This window comes from Lithobates pipiens, unplaced genomic scaffold, assembly GCF_037356315.1.
Source record: "Lithobates pipiens isolate NorthernLeopardFrog02 unplaced genomic scaffold, aLitPip1_a1.2 Scaffold_30, whole genome shotgun sequence".
Taxonomy (NCBI): Eukaryota; Metazoa; Chordata; class Amphibia; order Anura; family Ranidae; genus Lithobates; species Lithobates pipiens.
Window position 1 is genome coordinate 31,007,222 of NW_027507791.1, and position 26,384 is coordinate 31,033,605.

The window sequence follows — 26,384 nt, forward strand, 5'->3', positions numbered from 1 at the left end:
GTCACTCCTGTATAATATATCTTATATCTGGAGAGCGGTGATGTCACTCCCGTATAATATATCTTATATCTGGAGAGCGGTGATGTCACTCCCGTATAATATATCTTATATCTGGAGGGCGGTGATGTCACTCCTGTATAATATATCTTATATCTGGAGGGCGGTGATGTCACTCCTGTATAATATATCTTATATCTGGAGAGCGGTGATGTCACTCCCGTATAATATATCTTATATCTGGAGAGCGGTGATGTCACTCCCGTATAATATATCTTATATCTGGAGAGCGGTGATGTCACTCCTGTATAATATATCTTATATCTGGAGAGCGGTGATGTCACTCCTGTATAATATATCTTATATCTGGAGAGCGGTGATGTCACTCCCGTATAATATATCTTATATCTGGAGAGCGGTGATGTCACTCCCGTATAATATATCTTATATCTGGAGAGCGGTGATGTCACTCCCGTATAATATATCTTATTTCTGGAGGGCGGTGATGTCACTCCTGTATAATATATCTTATATCTGGAGGGCGGTGATGTCACTCCTGTATAATATATCTTATATCTGGAGAGCGGTGATGTCACTCCCGTATAATATATCTTATATCTGGAGAGCGGTGATGTCACTCCCGTATAATATATCTTATATCTGGAGGGCGGTGATGTCACTCCCGTATAATATATCTTATATCTGGAGGGCGGTGATGTCACTCCTGTATAATATATCTTATATCTGGAGAGCGGTGATGTCACTCCTCTATAATATATCTTATATCTGGAGAGCGGTGATGTCACTCCTGTATAATATATCTTATATCTGGAGAGTGGTGATGTCACTCCTCTATAATATATCTTATATCTGGAGGGCGGTGATGTCACTCCTGTATAATATATCTTATATCTGGAGAGTGGTGATGTCACTCCTCTATAATATATCTTATATCTGGAGGGCGGTGATGTCACTCCTATATAATATATCTTATATCTGGAGAGCAGTGATGTCACTCCTGTATTATATATCTTATATCTGGAGAGCGGTGATGTCACTCCTGTATTATATATCTTATATCTGGAGAGCGGTGATGTCACTCCTGTATTATATATCTTATATCTGGAGAGCGGTGATGTCACTCCTGTATTATATATCTTATATCTGGAGAGCGGTGATGTCACTCCTGTATTATATATCTTATATCTGTAGAGCGGTGATGTCACTTCTGTATAATATATCTTATATCTGGAGAGTGGTGATGTCACTCCTCTATAATATATCTTATATCTGGAGAGCGGTGATGTCACTCCTGTATTATATATCTGATCGGTGATACAAGTAATCAGACGGAGGCGGAGTTACATTTATCTCGTGTTTAATTCTGTACAAGAAACATAGAAAAGCTCCCCTCCCCCTCCCGGCTGTAGGAAAGTGCGGAGTTCCCCCATACAGAGGAGGAGAGTCTCTTCCTGAACTCTGCGGATTATATTCTACAATATATACATAATAAATATAAAACCTGAGCCACTCGCTGAAACCTCGGCCAGAATAATCCTGATATTGGGGGGGGGGGGGGGGGGGGCGGGATCGACTCTCATTGGCTGTCAGGACCGTCTGACGTCCTAAATAAAACCGATAAGTTTCCCGCACTTCTATAAAATATTTAAAACGAGAACTTTGGAATTCCCAGTTGGACCCAACAGGTACAATGGAGCCCCTCCCCCCCCTCCCCCGCTACATGGTCTCCCCTAATAATTTGGGTTGGGGGGGGGGGGGGGGTAAGAAATCGATCATTAATGGGGGGACGGTATGAATGGTGGGGGGGATGGGGAGAAACGTTAATAAGAAATATTAGTCTGACGACGATTGAAGCCGCGGGGCTCCGCCCACAACGGGCGTCCTACGTCTCTCGCTGGAGTTTGTCCTTTTATTTATTGGTTCCTCTTCTCCACAGGAAGTCCTTGTAAAGTTGTTTGCCGATTTCTTCCGCTTGTTTCCGCTCCGGCGCCACGGCTTCCCCCCGCTAAGCGACTTCAAAAAACGACGGGAGAGAAGAATCCGGCCAATCAGAGGGCAGAGAGATCACAAGGTGCTCTCCAAGGTGTTATAATTGTCCTTGAAGCTCTTCAGCTCCAGGAAGTGTTTGGCCCGTTTGCTCTTCTGGCTGGACGGCAGGTAGGTGACCTGGATGGTGGGCGAGGCGGAAGGTTCCGGACAGGCGGTCAGGTCTTTGGCGGCGGATTGGCGCTGCCTCTGGCTTCCCAGCTCTCTGGATTTCACCCTGAGGGGGGAGGGGGGGAGAGAGAAAACGTCAAAGTAACTGAACTGCATCGGCAGCTGGAAAAGACAGATTGTGATTGGACGGACGGACGGAACGACTTACAAGGCCGATAATTCGCTCAGAGCCTCCAGGAACTTCTCGTGTTCTGCTTTTCCGTAAACCTGAAAATATAGAAAAAAAAGCCGATCAGTATAGAAACCCCTCCCCCCCCCACTCCAAATCACAGGAGACGGGTACAAGCTCTGCCAGAGTGTGCCTGCTGGGGGGATTCCACCTCACTTCCTGTCCTCCCCAGAGGGAGATTCCACCTCACTTCCTGTCTCCCCAAAGGGATATTCCACCTCACTTCCTGTCCTCCCCAAAGGGATATTCCACCTCACTTCCTGTCCTCCCCCGAGGGAGATTCCACCTCACTTCCTGTCCTCCCCCGAGGGAGATTCCACCTCACTTCCTGTCTACCCAGAGGGATTTCACCTCACTTCCTGTCTCCCCAGAGGAAGATTCCACCTCACTTGCTGTCTCCCCAGAGGGATTTCACCTCACTTCCTGTCTCCCCAGAGGGAGATACCACACCCCCCCTCCCCCCCGAGATTTCATCCTCACTTCCTGTCTCCCCCACAGAGGGAGATACCACCCCCCCACCCGGAGATTTCACCTCACTTCCTGTCTCCCCCACAGAGGGAGATACCACCCCCCCACCCGGAGATTTCACCTCACTTCCTGTCTCCCCAGAGGGATTTCACCTCACTTCCTGTCTCCCCAGAGGGAGATTCCACCTCACTTCCTGTCCTCCCCAGAGGGATTTCACCTCACTTCCTGTCCTCCCCAGAGGGAGATTCCACCTCACTTCCTGTCCTCCCCAGAGGGAGATTCCACCTCACTTCCTGTCCTCCCCCGAGGGAGATTCCACCTCACTTCCTGTCCTCCCCCGAGGGAGATTCCACCTCACTTCCTGTCCTCCCCCGAGGGAGATTCCACCTCACTTCCTGTCCTCCCCCGAGGGAGATTCCACCTCACTTCCTGTCTACCCAGAGGGATTTCACCTCACTTCCTGTCTCCCCAGAGGAAGATTCCACCTCACTTGCTGTCTCCCCAGAGGGATTTCACCTCACTTCCTGTCTCCCCAGAGGGAGATACCACACCCCCCCTCCCCCCCGAGATTTCATCCTCACTTCCTGTCTCCCCCACAGAGGGAGATACCACCCCCCCACCCGGAGATTTCACCTCACTTCCTGTCTCCCCCACAGAGGGAGATACCACCCCCCCACCCGGAGATTTCACCTCACTTCCTGTCTCCCCAGAGGGATTTCACCTCACTTCCTGTCTCCCCAGAGGGAGATTCCACCTCACTTCCTGTCCTCCCCAGAGGGATTTCACCTCACTTCCTGTCCTCCCCAGAGGGAGATTCCACCTCACTTCCTGTCCTCCCCAGAGGGAGATTCCACCTCACTTCCTGTCCTCCCCCGAGGGAGATTCCACCTCACTTCCTGTCCTCCCCCGAGGGAGATTCCACCTCACTTCCTGTCCTCCCCGAGGGAGATTCCACCTCACTTCCTGTCCTCCCCCGAGGGAGATTCCACCTCACTTCCTGTCCTCCCCCGAGGGAGATTCCACCTCACTTCCTGTCCTCCCCCGAGGGAGATTCCACCTCACTTCCTGTCCTCCCCAGAGGGAGATTTCACCTCACTTCCTGTCCTCCCCAGAGGGAGATTCCACCTCACTTCCTGTCCTCCCCAGAGGGAGATTCCACCTCACTTCCTGTCCTCCCCAGAGGGAGATTCCACCTCACTTCCTGTCCTCCCCAGAGGGAGATACCACACCCCCCCCCCCCACCCGGAGATTTCACCTCACTTCCTGTCCTCCCCAGAGGGAGATTTCACCTCACTTCCTGTCCTCCCCAGAGGGATATTCCACCTCACTTCCTGTCTCCCCAGAGGGATATTCTACCTCACTTCCTGTCTCCCCAGAGGGAGATACCACACCCCCCCCCCGGAGATTTCACCTCACTTCCTGTCTCCCCCCCAGAGGGATATTCCACCCGGAGATTTAATCCTCACTTCCCGTCTTCCCCCCCCCCCCCCCCCGAGGGAGATTTCATCCACACTTCCTGCCCCCAGGCGTTTGGGTTCAGGTGATTGGGAGTGGAGACGAGAGCCGTCTCCATAGAGAATCAGCCATTTGTTTTTCTCCTCCAGCGTTTGAGCTTCACGCTACGAAACGCGTAGGGAGGTGAATGGGGGCCTCATAAACGGTGGAGATGTAAAGATTTGCTGGATTTAACCAACGAGTGTCCACAGAGAGCTACAACACGGGCCAGACAGGAAAAGCCCCGGAATACAGAAGCGGGCGTTCTCTCACCCCGGTGCCGTAGCGCGCCGAGTCATATCCGTCCAGCAAGGTGTCCAATAGCGGCTTGCGGACGGACTTGTAGGGGGAGGTGCCGTTCCTCATCTCCAACAGGAACGCCCGGAAATTTCTTCCTACCAGACATTTGGGGTGCTTCGCGTTCTCCTGGAGGGGGATATCTGATGAGGGAAACAAAAATGTTACTGGAATTCCCCACCCCTCAGATCCCCCCAATCCCCCCACCCCTCAGATCACCCCAATCCCCCCACCCCTCAGATCCCCCCCAATTCCCCCAGATCACCCCACCCCCTCAGATCACCCCACCCCCTCACATCCCCCCAATTCCCCCACCCCTCAGATCCCCCAATCCCCCCACCCCTCAGATCCCCCCCAATTCCCCCAGATCACCCCACCCCCTCAGATCACCCCACCCCCTCACATCCCCCCAATTCCCCCACCCCTCAGATCACCCCAATCCCCCCACCCCTCAGATTCCCCCCCCCCCTCAGATCACCCCACAGAACACCCCAATTCCCCACCCCTCAGATCACCCCAATCCCCTCACCCCTCAGATCCCCCCCAATTCCCCCAGATCCCCCCACCCCTCAGATCACCCCAATTCCCCCAGATCACCCCCCCTCAGATCCCCCCACCCCTCAGATCACCCCAATTCCTTCACCCCTCAGATCCCCCAATTCCCCCCCCCTTCAGATCACCCCAATCCCCCACCTCTCAGATCCCCCCAATTCCCCCACCCCTCAGATCACCCCAATCCCCCACCCGTCAGATCCCCTCAATTCCCCCACCCCCCAGATCCCCCCCAATTCCCCCCCCCCCTTCAGATCACCCCAATCCCCCACCCCTCAGATCACCCCAATCCCCCCACCCCTCAGATCACCCCAATCCCCCCACCCCTCAGATCACCCCAATTCCCTATCACCCCAGTTCCTAGCCCGTCACCCCTCAGATAACCCCACTTCCTCCACCCCTCAGATCATTGAAATTCCATAGGCTCCCTCCATAGACGCCCCGGGGGCCCGCCTTGAACTCACGCCCGGTCAAGTACATGTACAGTATTCCTGAGGTCCCCGGGAGACCCTCAGAGAGAGGAGCACCGCCCGGGCTCATGCCACTAAACTCTGTTTTGTGATTGGTTAGCTGGGGGGCAGCAGAAGACACGGGACACCCATTTGCTGAGTACACTGCCGGCAGAGGGGGGTGGGGGTGGGGTGGATCATACTCCCACCCAGGAGATCCTCTCACCATCTTCTGGCCAGCTTGGAGCGGAGCTCACCTGAATGTTTTACAGCATCCAAAGTCTTCATTCTGTACAGATAGTTGAACCCGCCTGGAAGAGAAAATCCGAGGTCATCTGAGGTCACCCCTAAAGAGGACCCGTCATGTATGGATTTCATGGAGCATCCCCCATAATGTGTCTGCAACCCCCCCAGATACCCCCGTAGGACGGCGCCATCTTTGTTCAGACATCACCCAGTGCGCCCATCTACTTCCTGGGCTGAGATACCGACTCAAATCATATAAATCCTGGTGCCTGGGGGGGGGGGGGGGGGGGTTCTGGACGGTCATCATAGTTTAGGACACAGATCAGCCCCCTGCTGCAGCCTCTCACCTTGTGACTTGCTACAAAGTTACAATGTACAGTCTGATCACTGGGGGAGGAGACTGAGGAAATGACTCCTCCTCCTTCTACAAAGTTACAATGTACAGTCTGATCCCTGGGGGGAGGGGAGACTGAGGAAATGACTCCTCCTCCTTCTACAAAGTTACAATGTACAGTCTGATCCCTGGGGGGAGGGGAGACTGAGGAAATGACTCCTCCCCCTTCTACAAAGTAATAATGTACAGTCTGATCCCTGGGGGGAGGGGAGACTGAGGAAATGACTCCTCCTCCTTCTACAAAGTTACAATGTACAGTCTGATCACTGGGGGGAGGAGAGACTGAGGAAATGACTCCTCCTCCTTCTACAAAGTTACAATGTACAGTCTGATCACTGGGGGAGGGGAGACTGAGGAAATGACTCCTCATCCTTCTACAAAGTTACAATGTACAGTCTGATCACTGGGGGGAGGGGAGAGTGAGGAAATGACTCCTCCTCCTTCTACAAAGTTACAATGTACAGTCTGATCACTGGGGGAGGAGACTGAGGAAATGACTCCTCCCCCTTCTACAAAGTTACAATGTACAGTCTGATCACTGGGGGGAGGAGAGACTGGGGAAATGACTCCTCCTCCTTCTACAAAGTTACAATGTACAGTCTGATCGCTGGGGGAGGGGAGACTGAGGAAATGACTCCTCCTCCTTCTACAAAGTTACAATGTACAGTCTGATCACTGGGGGAGGGGAGACTGAGGAAATGACTCCTCCTCCTTCTACAAAGTTACAATGTACAGTCTGATCACTGGGGGAGGAGACTGAGGAAATGACTCCTCCCCCTTCTACAAAGTTACAATGTACAGTCTGATCACTGGGGGGAGGAGAGACTGGGGAAATGACTCCTCCCCCTTCTACAAAGTTACAATGTACAGTCTGATCGCTGGGGGAGGGGAGACTGAGGAAATGCCTCCTTTCCCTTGTAGAGTAGCTCTATGGTAATGTGCAGTATGACGAGAATAGCGCGCGGCGCGGTTTTCTCACCGGGTGCGTCCAGCTGTAGCAGGCGGTCGTCTCCCTCCTCCAGGAGCTGCGGTTCGAATTTGATGTCCTGCACTTTGGAGAGCCGGTTATCGATCTCCTCCTTCAAATCCTGGAAGAGAGAGAAGAAAAGACGAGTGACCGCGAGATCCGGAGAAGAAGCGGCGGCCCCTCCCCCGATATCCGGCCCGCCTACCTTGGGGGCGTTGTGTCCCACCGGAACGTGCGGCCCTCGCCGCGACTTCATCGCAAATCTCATGATCTGCCGCTTCACAAAGATGAATAAAAGAACGAAGACCTGCGGGGGAGGGGAGAAGAACAACGTCACCAGCTCCGCCCCCAACATGTTGTTCATCGTTATACATGCTAATAAAGTTTTACTTCTTTTACAATCACAGTTTGTGGTCCGTCTAAAATCCCAATTTGAGGAAATTGCTTTATACTGAGAGAGGAAAAATGTCCCCCATTTACACCAGGAGAGGATCGAACCTCAACACTTCCTGATAAAGTGATGAGGAGTTACACCCCCTGTGAGGTTTTTATAAACACTGATCAGACACAATGTATCTCTCCATCTTCCGTCTGATCAATGTTTATAAACAATGTTACTTCCTATCTCCTGTCTAATCAATGTTTATAAAGTAACATTGTTTATAAACATTGATCAGACGGGAGATAATGTTACTTTGTATCTTCCGTCTGATCAATGTTTATAAACAATGTTACTTCGTATCTCAGACGGGAGATAGATACAAAGTAACTGTTTATAAACATTGATCAGACAGAAGATACAAAGTAACATTATCCCCCATCTGATCAATGTTTATAAACAATGTTACTTTATAAACATTGATTAGACAGGAGATACAAAGTAACATTGTTTATAAACATTGATCAGACGGGAGACAATGTTACTTTGTATCTTCTGTTTGATCAATGTTTATAAAGTAACATTGTTTATAAACATTGATCTGACAGGAGATACAAACAATGTTACTTTGTTTATAAACATTGATCAGACGGGAGATAAACAATGTTACTTTGTATCTCCCGTCTGATCAATGTTTATAAACAATGTTACTTTGTATCTTGTTTGATCAATGTTTATAAAGTAACATTGTATCTCCTGTCTGATCAATGTTTATAAACAATGTTACTTCATATTTCCCGTCTGATCAATGTTTATAAACAAAGTAACATTGTTTATAAACACTGATCAGACGGGAGATAAACAATGTTACTTTGTTTATAAACATTGATCAGACGGTAGATACAAAGTAACATTGTTTATAAACATTGATCAGACGGGAGATACAAAGTAACATTATAAACATTGATCAGACGGGAGATAAAAAAATGTTACTTTGTATCTCCCGTCTGATCAATGTTTATAAACAATGTTACTTTATAAACATTGATCAAACAGAAGATACAAAGTAACATTGTTTATAAACATTGATCAGACGGGAGATACAAAGTAACATTGTTTATAAACATTGATCAGACAGGAGATACAATCTTACTTTGTATCTTGTTTGATCAATGTTTATAAAGTAACATTGTATCTCCTGTCTGATCAATGTTTATAAACAATGTTACTTTGCATCTCCCGTCTGATCAATGTTTATAAACAATGTTACTTTGTATCTTCTGTTTGATCAATGTTTATAAAGTAACATTGTTTATAAACATTGATCAGACAGGAGATACAAACAATGTTACTTTGTTTATAAACATTGATCAGACGGGAGATAAACAATGATCAGACAGAAGATACAAAGTAACATTGTTTATCTCCCGTCTGATCAATGTTTATAAACAATGTTACTTTGTATCTCCCGTCTGATCAATGTTACATTGTTTATAAACATTGATCAGACGGGAGATATGAAGTAACATTGTTTATAAACATTGATCAGATGGGATATACTTTGTATCTCTCTCTCTATAAAGTCTGATAATAGTCCTTCTTCTTATACATATATAAAAGTTTCCTCTTAAAACTACCCCTCCAAATTAGAAAAGCAGGGGGCCCCTAGTTCTAACATCTCTGGGGCCCCTTCTGCAAAGCACACCAAAAGCCCATGTGACCCAACAAATCACAACTATTACAATTCCCCCCCCAATAACAAGGCTCCCCTTTAACGGGGGGGGGCTGTGGCCCTCAGCCGGGGATACCTAAAATCAGCTCCCCATGTATACAGCACTCCAGGGGCCCCCCGTGGTCCCAACAGTGTAAATGAAATCCCCCATGTTCCAGGGGCCCCTCCAACAAACCATACCACCCCATCAGTCACCCCTCATACAGCTCTTCAGGGGCCCCTGTAATCCTAATAGTGTAAACCTCAATGGGGGAGGGTGGGGTGATTCTGATAATCCAGGGGCCCCTTGAACCCAGCACAGCAGGAGCCCAACCAATCACAATCATTACAGAAGCTCCCAATCAACCCCACAATACCAAGGATACCCTTTACCTTTGGAAAGGTGGGGAGAGCCGAGCCTAAAAATCCCAGGGGCCCGCCAACGGCTAGCGGGGCCCCTATCTACCACACAGCGCTCTGTGTGTTCCTCACAACCAACCTCCCGGGTAGTTCTAACAATTCTAGAAGTCATTTTGGTTAGAAGAAGGGCCCCCAATATCTCAATGACTTCCCAGTTACACCAAACTGGGGGCCCCTGATATCTCACTAATTTCCCAGCTACACTCCCTAGGGATCCCTGTGGCCCCTGATAGCTCAATGATTTCCCAGCTACACTACACTGGGGGCCCCTAAAATTTCAACAATCCCCCCCCATATCTGTATGAATTGTTAGCTACACTTCACTGTGGCCCCAATCTCAATGATTTCAAAGCTACACTACAGTGGGGCCCCTAGTATCTTCCTAATCTTCCAACTAGACTACACTGCCCCCCCCCCAACATCTCAATAAATTCACTGTTACATTACACTGGGGCCCCCGTGGCCCCAATAGCTCAATGAATTCAGCTACACTACACTGGGGGCCCCTAAAATGTCAACGATTCCCAGTTACACTACACTGGGGCCCCCGTGGCCCCAATATCTCAATGAATTCCCAGCTACACTATACTGGGGCCCCTGTGGCCCCCCCATATCCTAATGATTTCTCAGCTACATTACACTGGGGCCCCAATATCTCAATGAATTCCCAGCTACACTACACTGGGGCCCCAATATCGTAATGATTCCCAGCTACACTACACTGGGGCCCCAATATCGTAATGATTCCCAGCTACACTACACTGGGGCCCCGATATCGTAATGATTCCCAGCTACACTACACTGGGGCCCCAATATCGTAATGATTTCTCAGCTACACTACACTGGGGCCCCGATATCGTAATGATTTCCAGCTACACTACACTGGGGCCCCGATATTGCAATGATTTCCAGCTACACTACACTGGGGCCCCGATATCCTAATGATTTCCAGCTACACTACACTGGGGCCCCGATATTGCAATGATTTCCAGCTACACTACACTGGGGCCCCGATATCGTAATGATTTCCCAGCTACACTACACTGGGGCCCCAATATCGTAATGATTTCCCAGCTACATTACACTAGGGGCCCTGCGGCCCCTCATATCTGTACGAATTTCCAGCTACACTTCACTGTGGCCCCAATCTCAATGATTTCCCAGCTACACTACAGTGGGGCCCCTGTGGCCCCCCCATTATCTTCCTATATCTCCCAACTACACTGGGGTCCCCCCCGACAGGTCAACGATTTCCCAGTTACATTACACTGTGGCCCCAATATCTCAATAAATTCCCAGCTACACTACACCGGGGCCCCCGATATCCTAAAGATTTCTCAACTACACTACACTGGCCCCCTATATTTCAATGAATTCCCAGTTACACTACACTGGGGGCCCCGTGGCCCCAATATCTCAATGAATTCCCAGTTACACTACACTGGGGGCCCCGTGGCCCCAATATCTCAATGAATTCCCAGTTACATTACACTGAGGGGGGAGCTATATTTCAATGATTTCCTAGCTACACTAAACTGGGGCCCCTGTGGCCCCAATATCTCAATGAATTCAGCTACACTACACTGGGGGGCCCCTAAAATTTCAATGATTTCCCAGTTACACTACACTAGGGCCCCCGTGGCCCCAATATCTCAATGAATTCCCAGCTACACTATACTGGGGGGCCCTGTGGCCCCCCCATATCCTAATGATTTCTCAGCTACATTACACTGGGGCCCCTGTGGCCCCAATATCTCAATGAATTCCCAGCTACACTACACTGGGGCCCCCTATATCCTAAAGATTTCTCAACTACACTACACTGGCCCCCTATATTTCAATGAATTCCCAGTTACACTACACTGGGGGCCCCGTGGCCCCAATATCTCAATGAATTCCCAGTTACACTACACTGAGTGGGTGGGGGGCTATATTTCAATGATTTCCTAGCTACACTAAACTGGGGCCTCTGTGGCCCCAATATCTCAAGGAATTCAGCTACACTACACTGGGGGGCCCCTAAAATTTCAATGATTTCCCAGTTACACTACACTAGGGCCCCCGTGGCCCCAATATCTCAATGAATTCCCAGTTACACTACACTAGGGGCCCTGTGGCCCCAATATCTCAATGAATTCCCAGCTACACTATACTGGGGGGCCCTGTGGCCCCCCCCATATCCTAATGATTTCTCATCTACATTACACTGGGGCCCCTGTGGCCCCAATATCTCAATGAATTCCCAGCTACATTACACTGGGGGGGGGGGGGGGGGCGCTATATTTCAATGATTTCCTAGCTACACTAAACTGGGGCCCCCTATACCCTAATGATTTCTCAGCTACACTACACTAGGGGCCCTGTGGCCCCAATATCTCAATGAATTCCTAGTTACATTACACTGAGGGGGGGCGCTATATTTCAATGATTGCCTAGCTACGCTACACTGGGGGCCCTGTGGCCCCAATATCTCAATGAATTCCTAGTTACATTATACTGGGGGCCCCCTGCATATCCTATAGATTTCTCAGCTACACTACACTGGGGCCCCAAGATCTTTTGTGTAATTTCTTAAATTTTTCCAAAGTTACATTCAACAGCCAAAAGTACACAACGATAACCAATAACACAGTCAAATAGCACAAAAAGGATCACATAATCCGAGTTGTAGAACAAAAAGCCCAGCGCGGCGCGGTATGGCGGGTGATGAGGATAACGGTCGGTGCGTAAAGCTGAGGAGCTCGACAAGCGACTATAGAGAAGGCCCGCCTTGCCCAGAAACGGGACAACCTAAAGAGTGAGATGTAGGCAAGGCTATACACCATATCTGAAGAACATAACCCATCACGAGTCAGGGAGATGGAGGAGGGAAAGCTACCAGAGAGGGAGCAAAGGTTTGGGGATTAGGCGTTCCAAGGTCTCCAGGCCTCGCGAAAAAAGGTTCCAAGGTCTCCAGGCCTCGCGAAAAAAGGTTCCAAGGTCTCCAGGCCTCACAAAAAAGGTTCCAAGGTCTCCAGGCCTCGCGAAAAAAGGTTCCAAGGTCTGCAGGCCTCGCGAAAAAAGGTTCCAAGGTCTCCAGGCCTCGCGAAAAAAGGTTCCAAGGTCTCCAGGCCTCGCGAAAAAAGGTTCCAAGGTCTCCAGGCCTCGCGAAAAAAGGTTCCAAGGTCTCCAGGCCTCACAAAAAAGGTTCCAAGGTCTCCAGGCCTCGCGAAAAAAGGTTCCAAGGTCTCCAGGCCTCGCGAAAAAAGGTTCCAAGGCCTCCAGGTCTCCCGAAAAAAGGTTCCAAGGCCTCCAGGTCTCCCGAAAAAAGGTTCCAAGGTCTCCAGGCCTCACGAAAAAAGGTTCCAAGGTCTCCAGGCCTCGCGAAAAAAGGTTCCAAGGTCTCCAGGCCTCGCGAAAAAAGGTTCCAAGGTCTCCAGGCCTCACGAAAAAAGGTTCCAAGGTCTCCAGGCCTCACGAAAAAAGGTTCCAAGGTCTCCAGGCCTCGCGAAAAAAGGTTCCAAGGTCTCCAGGTCTCGCGAAAAAAGGTTCCAAGGTCTCCAGGCCTCGCGAAAAAAGGTTCCAAGGTCTCCAGGCCTCGCGAAAAAAGGTTCCAAGGTCTCCAGGCCTCACGAAAAAGGTTCCAAGGTCTCAGGAAAAAGGTTCCAAGGTCTCCAGGTCTCACGAAAAAAGGTTCCAAGGTCTCCAGGCCTCGCGAAAAAAGGTTCCAAGGTCTCCAGGCCTCGCAAAAAAAGGTTCCAAGGTCTCCAGGCCTCGCAAAAAAAGGTTCCAAGGTCTCCAGGCCTCGCAAAAAAAGGTTCCAAGGTCTCCAGGTCTCACAAAAAAGGTTCCAAGGTCTCAGGAAAAAGGTTCCAAGGTCTCCAGGTCTCACGAAAAAAGGTTCCAAGGTCTCCAGGCCTCGCGAAAAAAGGTTCCAAGGTCTCCAGGCCTCACGGAAAAGGTTCCAAGGTCTCCAGGCCTCGCAAAAAAAGGTTCCAAGGTCTCCAGGCCTCGCAAAAAAAGGTTCCAAGGTCTCCAGGCCTCGCAAAAAAAGGTTCCAAGGTCTCCAGGCCTCGCAAAAAAAGGTTCCAAGGTCTCCAGGCCTCGCAAAAAAAGGTTCCAAGGTCTCCAGGCCTCGCGAAAAAAGGTTCCAAGGTCTCCAGGCCTCGCGAAAAAAGGTTCCAAGGTCTCCAGGTCTCACGAAAAAGGTTCCAAGGCCTCCAGGTCTCCCGAAAAAGGTTCCAAGGTCTCCAGGCCTCGTGAAAAAAGGTTCCAAGGTCTCCAGGCCTCGCGAAAAAAGGTTCCAAGGTCTCCAGGCCTCGCGAAAAAAGGTTCCAAGGTCTCCAGGCCTCGCGAAAAAAGGTTCCAAGGTCTCCAGGCCTCGCGAAAAAAGGTTCCAAGGTCTCCAGGCCTCGCGAAAAAAGGTTCCAAGGTCTCCAGGTCTCCCGAAAAAGGTTCCAAGGCCTCCAGGTCTCCCGAAAAAGGTTCCAAGGTCTCCAGGCCTCGCGAAAAAAGGTTCCAAGGTCTCCAGGCCTCGCGAAAAAAGGTTCCAAGGTCTCCAGGCCTCGCGAAAAAAGGTTCCAAGGTCTCCAGGCCTCGCGAAAAAAGGTTCCAAGGTCTCCAGGCCTCGCGAAAAAAGGTTCCAAGGTCTCCAGGCCTCGCGAAAAAGGTTCCAAGGTCTCAGGAAAAAGGTTCCAAGGTCTCCAGGTCGCGCCAAAAAAGGTTCCAAGGTCTCCAGGTCGCGCCAAAAAAGGTTCCAAGGTCTCCAGGTCGCGCCAAAAAAGGTTCCAAGGTCTCCAGGTCGCGCCAAAAAAGGTTCCAAGGTCTCCAGGTCGCGCCAAAAAAGGTTCCAAGGTCTCCAGGTCGCGCCAAAAAAGGTTCCAAGGTCTCCAGGTCGCGCCAAAAAAGGTTCCAAGGTCTCCAGGTCGCGCCAAAAAAGGTTCCAAGGTCTCCAGGTCGCGCCAAAAAAGGTTCCAAGGTCTCCAGGTCGCGCCAAAAAAGGTTCCAAGGTCTCCAGGCCTCGCGAAAAAAGGTTCCAAGGTCTCCAGGCCTCGCGAAAAAAGGTTCCAAGGTCTCCAGGCCTCGCGAAAAAAGGTTCCAAGGTCTCCAGGCCTCGCGAAAAAAGGTTCCAAGGTCTCCAGGCCTCGCGAAAAAAGGTTCCAAGGTCTCCAGGCCTCGCGAAAAAAGGTTCCAAGGTCTCCAGGCCTCGCGAAAAAAGGTTCCAAGGTCTCCAGGCCTCGCGAAAAAAGGTTCCAAGGTCTCCAGGCCTCGCGAAAAAAGGTTCCAAGGTCTCCAGGCCTCGCGAAAAAAGGTTCCAAGGTCTCCAGGCCTCGCGAAAAAAGGTTCCAAGGTCTCCAGGCCTCGCGAAAAAAGGTTCCAAGGTCTCCAGGCCTCGCGAAAAAAAGGTTCCAAGGTCTCCAGGCCTCACGGAAAAGGTTCCAAGGTCTCCAGGCCTCGCGAAAAAGGGTTCCAAGGTCTCCAGGCCTCGCGAAAAAAGGTTCCAAGGTCTCCAGGCCTCGCGAAAAAAGGTTCCAAGGTCTCCAGGCCTCGCGAAAAAAGGTTCCAAGGTCTCCAGGCCTCACGAAAAAGGTTCCAAGGTCTCCAGGTCGCGCGAAAAAAGGTTCCAAGGTCTCCAGGCCTCGCGAAAAAAGGTTCCAAGGTCTCCAGGCCTCACGGAAAAGGTTCCAAGGTCTCCAGGCCTCGCGAAAAAAGGTTCCAAGGTCTCCAGGCCTCGCGAAAAAAGGTTCCAAGGTCTCCAGGCCTCGCGAAAAAAGGTTCCAAGGTCTCCAGGCCTCGCGAAAAAAGGTTCCAAGGTCTCCAGGTCTCCCGAAAAAGGTTCCAAGGTCTCCAGGCCTCGCGAAAAAAGGTTCCAAGGTCTCCAGGCCTCGCGAAAAAAGGTTCCAAGGTCTCCAGGCCTCGCGAAAAAAGGTTCCAAGGTCTCCAGGCCTCACGAAAAAGGTTCCAAGGTCTCAGGAAAAAGGTTCCAAGGTCTCCAGGTCTCGCGAAAAAAGGTTCCAAGGTCTCCAGGCCTCGCGAAAAAAGGTTCCAAGGTCTCCAGGCCTCACGGAAAAGGTTCCAAGGTCTCCAGGCCTCACGGAAAAGGTTCCAAGGTCTCCAGGCCTCACGGAAAAGGTTCCAAGGTCTCCAGGCCTCACGGAAAAGGTTCCAAGGTCTCCAGGCCTCACGGAAAAGGTTCCAAGGTCTCCAGGCCTCACGGAAAAGGTTCCAAGGTCTCCAGGCCTCACGGAAAAGGTTCCAAGGTCTCCAGGCCTCACGGAAAAGGTTCCAAGGTCTCCAGGCCTCACGGAAAAGGTTCCAAGGTCTCCAGGCCTCACTGAAAAGGTCCCAAGGCCTCCAGGCCTCACGAAAAAGGTTCCAAGGTCTCCAGGCCTCACGGAAAAGGTTCCAAGGCCTCCAAGTCTCACGAAAAAGGTTCCAAGGTCTCCAGGTCTCACGAAAAAGGTTCCAAGGTCTCCAGGCCTCACTGAAAAGGTTCCAAGGCCTCCAGGCCTCACGGAAAAGGTTCCAAGGTCTCCAGGCCTCACGGAAAAGGTTCCAAGGTCTCCAGGTCTCACGGAAAAGGTTCCAAGGTCTCCAGGCCTCACGAAAAGGACTCCTCCTGGTTATGCAAGGTAGCAGCGAGATCCTCCATGTCTCTCAATTCGTTCACTTTAGAAAACCACAGATATTTTGAAATATATTTTGTTTTTTTAAAACCCATGGTATGTGGACACACTCAGACTCCACCCGGTGCAAAAAAAAAAAAAAAAGTGAAACACATGGTCCTCCTCCGAAAAGAAGGGACCCTTGACCTGATTGACCGGAAGGGGGGGGGGGGTTAGGCTCCAGACGGGGACAGGGGTACTTTCACATGATCCATCTGGCGAAAACCAGATGGACCCTGTTCTCTGGGAGGTCTCCCAAAACACCCCAAGTACTAGGTGGACCCCCCCTAAAGGGAGACCCCATGAGAGAGAGCGAACCAAGCCAGAAGGTCATGTTCACCCCCCTCCCAAGACTTTGAGGGCAGGCTCCGAGGACCTACACCCGACTCAAACCTGAAACAAAAGGTCAGTTTCGATTGTGCCACCTCCTGAAGGTGGGCGTCAGTGTACACAAAATGCTTCCAAGGTCTCCAGGACTCACGAAAAAAAAGTCTCCTCCCGGTTATGCGAGGTAGCGGTGAGGTCCTCCACGTCTCTCAATTCCTTCACTTTAGAGATCTCCAACAGAGGAGGATGCATACCTTGGCCATATTCAGCAGCTGGATTGTAAGGGAGGCCTTATATTTCTTGAACGGCAGACAAGCCACAGGGTTTCCTTCAAGATCAACGTTTGACCGCGCAGATGCCAAAAGGGGCTCAAGTTTAGGACAATTCCAGCAATATGGAGCATCGTTCCATCGGGCGTCGCCCCACCACCAGCATACACTAAGAACTTGAGGGAAGAAAAGGGTGCAAAGTGGTGGGCACTCTGTACCATCTGGTCAGAATCTTGTAACACGTCTCTTGAACCCTGGTAGCTATAGAGGACTTTTGGGCAAAAATGAAGGATCTTCTCCTTCTGAGAGTCAGTGAACTGGGTGCCCAAGTCTGACTCCCATTTGGATAGGAAAAGTGGGACAAACCCTTCTGCCGGTCCAGTTCCGTGAACCGACGAGATGCGCCCGAAGTCCGTAGACACCTACACAGAAGGTTGCGTAGTTGGATACCACTCCAGAAATCCAACGGAGGGTCCACAGCAGACACCACAGCGCGGGGGGGGATTGAGTCGGCCATCTGGGCCCACAAAGTCACAGAGATGGAGTCGACCACTTGTGACCAAACACTGAAAACGGGTGTTCTGGAGGGCGGGCGGGAATTCCGGGGTTGCCAAGTACTGGTACCATAGGGGAGGGTAGAGGTGACACCGAGGACTGTCAAAAGGTGTCCATGGCCACCAGAAGTGTGCTGCCCAGCGTACGGTGGTCAATGAAGGCCTTTGAGAGAGGCGATGTGACCCACGGCCAACTGTTGGCCGTGTCATTGGACTCCTCTACCTCCATGGCCACCCCAATGCTTCGCCTCTGTAGGACAGTGCCAATCCACCAGCCTGGTCAGATGCGCCTCTCTGTAATAGGCTTTCAAATCTGGGAAGCCCACCCCTCCACTACACTGGGGGCCCCTATATCTCAATGAGTTCCTTATTTATCTTCTTTGGGGCCCCCTATATCTCAATATCCTTGTTTCTCCTCCCCTGGGGCCCCTATATTTCAATGATTTCCCATTTACACTACACTGGGGGGCCCTGTGACCCCAATACCTTGATGAATGCCCCTATATCTCAATGATTTTTTTGGTTTATCTTCTCTGGGGCCCCTATATCACAATGATCCCCCTATTACACTACATTGGGGCCCCAGATATCTTGACGGATTCCCAGTTATACCACACTGGGGGGCCCCTGTGGCCCCAATATCTTAATGAATTCCCAGCTACACTACACTGGGGGCCCCTGTGGCCCCCCAATATCTTGATGAATACCTAACTATACTACACTGGGGCCCCTATATCTCAATGATCTCCCTGTTAAACTAGACTGGGCCCTCCCCCCAATATCTTCTCTGTCGCCCCCATATCTCAATGAATTCCCAGCTACACTACACTGGGGCCCCCCATATCTTGATGAATTTCCAACTACATTACACTGGGGGCCCCTCTGGCCCCAACAACTTAATGATTTCTTTATCTTTTCTGGGGCTCCTGTACCCCCCCCCCATTGCTCAATGAATTCCCAGCTACATTACACTGGGGCCCCTGTATCTCATTGATCTCCCCCCGTTACACTACACTGGGGCCCCCGATATCTCAATGACTTCCCCGTTCCAGCAATCTCATCGACTCCTCTAATCTCTATAGAGCCCTCGGGGGCCCCACTGTGGCCCTCCAATCTCTATAGAGCCCTCGGGGGCCCCCCAATCTCTATAGAGCCATCGGGGGCCCCACTGTGGCCCCCCCAATCTCTACAGAGCCCCCCCAATCTCTACACAGCCCTCGGGGCCCCCCCAATCTCTACACAGCCCTCCGGGGCCCCACATCTCTACACAGCCCTCGTGGGCCCCACTCTGGCCCCCCAATCTCTACACAGCCCTCGGGGGCCCCACACTGGCCCCCCAATCTCTACACGGCCCTCAGGACCACCCCCCCCAATCTCTACACAGCCCTCAGGGGCCTCACTGTGGCCCCCCAATCTCTACACAGCCCCCAGGGGCCCCCCAATCCCTACACAGCCCTCAGGGGCCCCCCCAATCCCTACACAGCCCTCAGGGGCCCCACTGTGGTGTCCCAATCTCTACACAGCTCTCAGGGGCCTCACTGTGGCCCCCCCAATCCCTACACAGCCCTCAGGGGCCCCACTGTGGCCCCCCCCAATCCCTACACAGCCCTCAGGGGCCCCACTGTGGCCCCCCAATCTCCATACAGCCCTACTGTGGCCCCAAAGTTTCCCCCCCATGTGTACGAGCCCCATTACAAGTAGAGGTTGGTGGGTTATAAAGTGGATTAGGGGCCCCTGGGGCCCTCACGTCTCCTCACCAAGCTGCCATAGGCCATCACCAGGACCACATTCACCCCGGACAGCCAGTTACTGGTAGTGCGCGCCATCTTCCCCCCTCCTTTCTCCATCTTCCAATCACATGACCGTCCTCTCTCAGAGGACACGCCCACCCCAGCCAACCGGAGAGAGGCGTGGAACGCAGCGCCGTCCCTCTCCGTCTACCCCCCCTCTCTGGTGGAACGCAGAGCACGCCCTTACGTCAGGGGCTAAGCGTACGTGAGAGGGGGCGGGGCGGAAGGGAGGTCACGTGGTGAGAGAGCGGAGGAGCCGCAGGTAAGGACGGAGCTCGGCCGGCTTGTCCGGTGATGGGAAGCGGGGGGACCCGGGGTTGGGGGGAGGGAAGGTTGGGAGCGGGCGGGGGTCACGGGGGCCCACGCAGGAGGCGGCGGGGAGCGGGCGCGGACTTCCCGGGGCGGCCTTGGCCTCTTCCGCACTGCGGCCTAGTGGGGGCCACGAAGCCTCGGGCTCGCCTGGGAAGTCATGCCGGGCTCCTCGCACCGTCCCCGGGGGTGGGTGGTCAGGAATGATCGGAGGGCTGGAATCATTTTCTGAGGGGGATGGGATGCTCTGTGTGTACCGGGAGGGGGGAGGGAAACTTTATATATCCCGGGGAGCTCCGAGCTATTCCACCCGGGGAGTTCCCCTTCAGTCCTTCCTACCCGGGGGGGGGGGGGGGGGGTATTATCCCAGATGGGGGCGGCTCTATAACCCCGGAAGGTAGGAGGGGGACCCTATATAACCCCGGAGGGTAGGAGGAGGGGGACCCTATATAACCCGGAGGGTAGGAGGACCCTATATAACCCGGAGGGTAGGAGGAGGGGGACCCTATATAACCCGGAGGGGGACCCTATATAACCCGGAGGGTAGGAGGAGGGGGACCCTATATAACCCGGAGGGTAGGAGGAGGGGGACCCTATATAACCCGGAGGGTAGGAGGAGGGGGACCCTATATAACCCGGAGGGTAGGAGGGGGGGACCCTATATAACCCCGGAGGGTAGGAGGGGGGGACCCTATATAACCCCGGAGGGTAGGAGGGGGGGACCCTATATAACCCCGGAGGGTAGGAGGGGGGGGACCCTATATAACCCCGGAGGGTAGGAGGGGGGGGACCCTATATAACCCCGGAGGGTAGGAGGGGGGGGACCCTATATAACCCCGGAGGGTAGGAGGGGGGGGACCCTATATAACCCCGGAGGGTAGGAGGGGGGGGACCCTATATAACCCCGGAGGGTAGGAGGGGGGGACCCTATATAACCCCGGAGGGTAGGAGGGGGGGGACCCTATATAACCCCGGAGGGTAGGAGGGGGGACCCCAACCATGAGAGGGGGCACCCTATACAACCCCACAGAAAGGGGAGCACCCTATACAACCCCAGGGAAAAGGGGGCACCCTATATAATCTTGAAGGTGGGGGCACCCTATACAACCCCAGGGAAAAGGGGGCACCCTATATAATATCAAAGGTGGGGGTACCCTATATATCCCCAGGGAAAGGGCGCACCCTATATAATCTTGAAGATGGGGGCACCCTATATAACCCCAGGGAAAAGGGGCATCCAATATATCGAAGACGGGGCACCCTATATAATCTCGAAGGTGGGGGGCACCCTATATAACCCCAGGGAAAGGGGAACGCTATACAATCTTTAAGGCAGGGGTGAACCCTATATAACCTTGAAGGCGGGAGGCACTCTAACCCCTGGGAAAAGTGGGGGCGCCCACCCTATATAACCCCGGAAGGTAGGAGGGGGGACCCTATATAACCCCGGAGGGTAGGAGGGGGGACCCCAACCATGAGAGAGAGGGGGCACCCTATACAACCCCACAGAAAGGGGAGCACCCTATACAACCCCAGGGAAAAGGGGGCACCCTATATAATCTCAAAGGCGGGGGTACCCTATATAACCCCAGGGAAAGGGGGGAACCCTATACAATCTTTAAGGCAGGGGTGAACCCTATATAACCTTGAAGGCGGGAGGCACTCTAACCCCTGGGAAAAGTGGGGGCGTCCACCCTATATAACCCCGGAAGGTAGGGGGGGACTCCAACCACGAGAAAGAGGCACCCTATACAACCCGGGGAAAAGGGGGTGCTTTGTATATTACAGGGAAAGGGGGCACCCTATACAACCTGGGGGAAAAGGGGGGGCATCGTATATAGCCCCAGGGAAAGGGGGGGGATGCCCACCCTATATAACCCTGGAAGGTAGGAGAGGGGGGACTCTATAACCATGAGAGGGGGCACCCTATATAACCCCATGGGAAAGGTGGTGTGTACCCTATATAATGCTGGAGAGGGGCTTTATAAGGGGGGACACCCTATATAACCCCCAGAAGGCAGGGAGGGCTGCAGACTATATAACCCACAGGAAAGGGGGCACACCCTATATAACAGAAGGCGGGGGGACTCTTTACAAACCCCGATAAGGGGGGGCACCCTATATAAACCCAGAAGGGAGGGTGGCTGGGGTACCTTATATAACCTTGGAAGGTTGGGGGGGATCTTTTTATAACCCCCCCGGTAAAGGGGGAGTACTCTATATGGGGAGGACGTTTTATGTAACCCCCCCCCCCCAGAGGGGTCCAGTCTATATAGACCTAGGAAGGGGTACCAGTTCTATATAATACCTGGGGGGTGGACAGACCACCAGGGTTGTGGGGGCCGGCTTTATTTGATCTTGGGGTGGGGGGAGGGGTTTGGCAGGAAGGAGGGGAATATTCGGGAAGTCGACACCAATAAAAGTATAAAATGTATCGGTTGTGTAGATTTGTTACATTGTTTTCTATCCACCATCAGATTACAATCTCCCGTTCCTGACCTCGGGGGTCACCCTGGGAGAGGGGGGAGGGGTCGTTGCTTGGGGGAGGGGGCCCAGTGACCACTTGTTGCTTTCCATCCTATGCTACTGTTTCCTTGGAAATGCTGGGTATGGGGGGCACTCCTTTCCCTTGGCAGCGCTGGTACCGCTGGGTATGGGGGGCACTCCTTTCCCTTGGCAGCGCTGGGTATGGGGGGGCACTCCTTTCCCTTGGCAGCGCTGGGTATGGGGGGGGCACTCCTTTCCCCTTGGCAGCGCTGGGTATGGGGGGGCACTCCTTTTCCTTGGCAGAGCTGGGTATGGGGGGCACTCCTTTCCCTTGGCAGAGCTGGGTATGGGGGCACTCCTTTCCCTTGGCAGAGCTGTTACCGCTGGGTATGGGGGGCACTCCTTTCCCTTGGCAGTGCTGGTACCGCTGGGTATGGGGGGCATTCCTTTCCCTTGGCAGCGCTGGTACCGCTGGGTATGGGGGGGCACTCCTTTGCCTTGGCAGCGCTATTACTGCTGGGTATGGGGGGGCACTCCTTTCCCTTGGCAGAGCTGGGTATGGGGGCACTCCTTTCCCTTGGCAGAGCTGTTACCGCTGGGTATGGGGGGCACTCCTTTCCCTTGGCAGCACTGGTACTACTGGGTATGGGGGCACTCCTTTCCCTTGGTAGTGCTGGTACCGCTGGGTATGGGGGGCATTCCTTTCCCTTGGCAGCGCTGGTACCGCTGGGTATGGGGGGGGGCACTCCTTTGCCTTGGCAGCGCTATTACTGCTGGGTATGGGGGGGCACTCCTTTCCCTTGGCAGAGCTGGGTATGGGGGCACTCCTTTCCCTTGGCAGAGCTGGGTATGGGGGCACTCCTTTCCCTTGGCAGCACTGGTACTGCTGGGTATGGGGGCACTCCTTTCCCTTGGCAGTGCTGGTACCGCTGGGTATGGGGGGCATTCCTTTCCCTTGGCAGCGCTGGTACCGCTGGGTATGGGGGGGCACTCCTTTGCCTTGGCAGCGCTATTACTGTTGGGTATGGGGGGGCACTCCTTTGCCTTGGCAGCGCTGGTAGTGGGGGGGTGCTGCGTTCCAAGTGACTGATCACCAGTCCTAAATATTGATCACAGTGGGGGGGGGGGGGGGGGGGCCTCCTTCCCTTTGTAGTCACATGTACGGCGACCCTTCGGATCTCTCTGAAGCTCGTTGCCGCGTCCCATCAATAATCCTTTTTTTTTTTTTTTAAATTGGTCGCTGCCGGCGTCACACGTGTGGCGTCAGAGTGGTGGGGAATAACGCCTGCCGTCTGCGCCGCCTGTATGCGTCGCTGTGTGGTCAACGTTTTCCGCGATTCCAAACCGCGGCGAGGCGCGCCCCTTTGGGGTGCTATTCGTTGTGAACGGCGCTTTAAACGCGGTGCGATTTTATTGGTGTGATTGTTGCGTCAAAAAAATAATGAATGACTTGCGAGTCGCTCCCTTTGCGATTGGAATCAGCGGGTCTGGTGGACCCTCCCCTCCCGATCATTCCCGAGGCGACAGACCGGCGGTCTGCTTATGTAAACAAGGCAGATCGGCTTTTATGTATTTCAGGTCGGGGGCGTGCCGACGCTCCCACAGTGGTTGTCTCCCGCTGTGCCCCCAATCGATGGGTCCCACGGATCTGATGTCCACCGGGGCCCGCCCAGTGTTCCCAAGGCAGACAGAATGGCAGTCTATGTAAACAAGGCAGATCGCCTTTCTCTTTCGGGTCGGAGAGGGGGGGGGGGGGGGCGTGCGTGCCTGCTCACACTGTGATTGGCTCCCGCTGTGTCCAATCAGCTGGTCCGGCGGATCCAATGTCCACTGGCACCCAGCGATCGTTCCTGAAAGAGGCAAAATTACCAGTTTAAAAAAAAATTAAAAATTGCATAAATCTATCCCATAGTTTGTCAACGTTATGACTCTATCCCATAGTTTGTCAACGTTATGACTTTTGCACAAACCAATCATTATTCGCTTATTGAAATTTTTTTTATTTATTTTTGTCAAAGATATGTAGCAGAATTCATATTGGACTAAATATATGAAGATATTGATTTATTTTTTTTTTTTACTTTTTTTTTTTATTGGATGTTGTACATTTCACCGAAATATTATATATATATATATATATATATATATATATATATATATATATATATATATACACCGGCAGGCCCCGGTATATATGATTTTTTTTTTTACTTTCTGATATAAAACATACAATAAAAAAAGATTATTTTTTTATTGTACATTTTTTATACTATAAACAAAATAGAGACCATGATTTTAAAAAAAAAAAAAATGTATATATATATATATATATAATATATTTTACTTTCTGATATAAAACATACAATAAAAAATGATATATATATATATATATATATATATATATATATATATATATATATATATATTGTACATTTTTTATGCTATAAACAAAATAAAGAGACATGATTTAAAAATATATATTTTTTTTTACTTTCTGATATATAACATACAATAAAAAAAGATTATTTTTTTATTGTACATTTTTTATACTATAAACAAAATAGAGACCATGATTTAAAAAAAAAAATATATATATAATTTTACTTTCTGATATAAAACATACAATAAAAAATGATATATATATATTGTACATTTTTTATGCTATAAACAAAATAAAGAGACCATGATTTAAAAATATATATATATATTTTTTTACTTTCTGATATATAACATACAATAAAAAAAGATTATTTTTTTATTGTACATTTTTTATACTATAAACAAAATAGACCATGATTTAAAAAAAAATAAAAAATATATATTATATATATATATATATGTATATAATTTTACTTTCTGATATAAAACATACAATAAAAAATGATAAATATATATATATAGTAATTTTTTTATGCTATAAACAAAATAAAGAGACCATGATTTAAAAAAAAATATATATTTTTTTATTTTTACTTTCTGATATAAAACATACAATAAAAAAAATTATATATTTTTTTTTATTGTACATTTTTTTATGCTATAAACAAAATAAAGAGACCATGATTTAAAAATATATATTTTTTTATTTTTACTTTCTGATATAAAACAATACAATAAAAAAATTATATATTTTTTTTTATTGTACATTTTTTGTTATAAACAAAATAAAAAGACCATGATTAAAAAAAAAATATATATATATTTTAAATCGTGGTCTCTTTATTTTGTTTATAGCAGGAAAAAATGTACAATAAAAAAATATATATCGTCATCAGTTTTGAAAAAAAAACACAATATTTATTACTTTTTGCTATAATAAATATCCCATTTAAAAAAAAAAAAATCCCTCGGACCCAAAAAAAGCGTAAATTTTGAAAAAAAAAACACAATTTATTACTTTTTGCTATAATATCCCATAAAAATAAAAATAAATCCCTCAGGCCGTATTCTTCTACATATTTTTGTTAAAAAAAAAAAAAAATCCCAATAAGTGTATATTGATTGCGCAAAAGCTATAGCGTCTACAAAATGGGGGATAGATTTGTCATTTTTTTTTTAATAATGGCAGCGATCTGCGATTTTTATCGTGATTGTGTCATTGCGGCGGACGGATCGGACACTTTTGACACTATTTTGGGACCATTCACAATTATAAAGCGATTGGCGCTTTAAAAAATGCACCTGTATAAATGTGACTGGCAGGGAAGGGGGTTAACACTAGGGGGTGCTGCAGGGGTTAAATGTGTGTCCTAGGGAGTGAATCTAATTGTGGGTGGGGGGGAGGGGACTGATGAGGGGAGGAGACTGATCTGTGTTCCTTTGTACAAGGAATATGCGATCAGTTCTCCTCCCCCCTGACAGGACGTGGATCTGTGTGTTTACACTTGTGCATGCTCGCTCCCGAGCTGCGTCCATTGGCACAGGCAGTGTGACTCTGCCCCGCCCCCTCCTCCTCTCTCTTTGCTGCCTCGTCACCGGCTATGATTGACACCACTAGGAGCCAATGGCTCCCTAGCAAAGCCTGAGAGACCCGGAAGGGAGAGAAGAGCTGCAGACGTGCCCGGCACTGGGTCCAATGGGGGGGGGGATAGTGATGCTGAAACATTGATGCTTTAGAACCACTTTTACCCCTCGGCACTGAATTGGTGTGACCCCCCATCTGTGCCAAGAGCTGCAGCGTGAAGAGCGAGTGCGTGTTTTCTCTTCTTATCCTGTCGTGGTGT

General features: G+C 50.5%; 1 protein-coding gene across 1 annotated transcript; it reads right to left on the bottom strand.

Moving 5' to 3' along the window:
* Positions 1-1,358: 1,358 nt before the first annotated feature.
* On the bottom strand, positions 1,359-19,461 carry LTAP1 (lipid transport auxiliary protein 1). The gene is made up of 7 exons (XM_077463931.1): positions 19,333-19,461; positions 7,477-7,578; positions 7,284-7,392; positions 5,922-5,975; positions 4,640-4,806; positions 2,384-2,442; positions 1,359-2,281 (listed from the first exon to the last, which is right to left on the bottom strand). The coding sequence occupies exons 1-7, from the start codon at positions 19,420-19,422 to the stop codon at positions 2,083-2,085; spliced, it is 780 nt and encodes a 259-aa protein (XP_077320057.1). The 5' UTR covers positions 19,423-19,461; the 3' UTR covers positions 1,359-2,082.
* Positions 19,462-26,384: the final 6,923 nt, after the last annotated feature.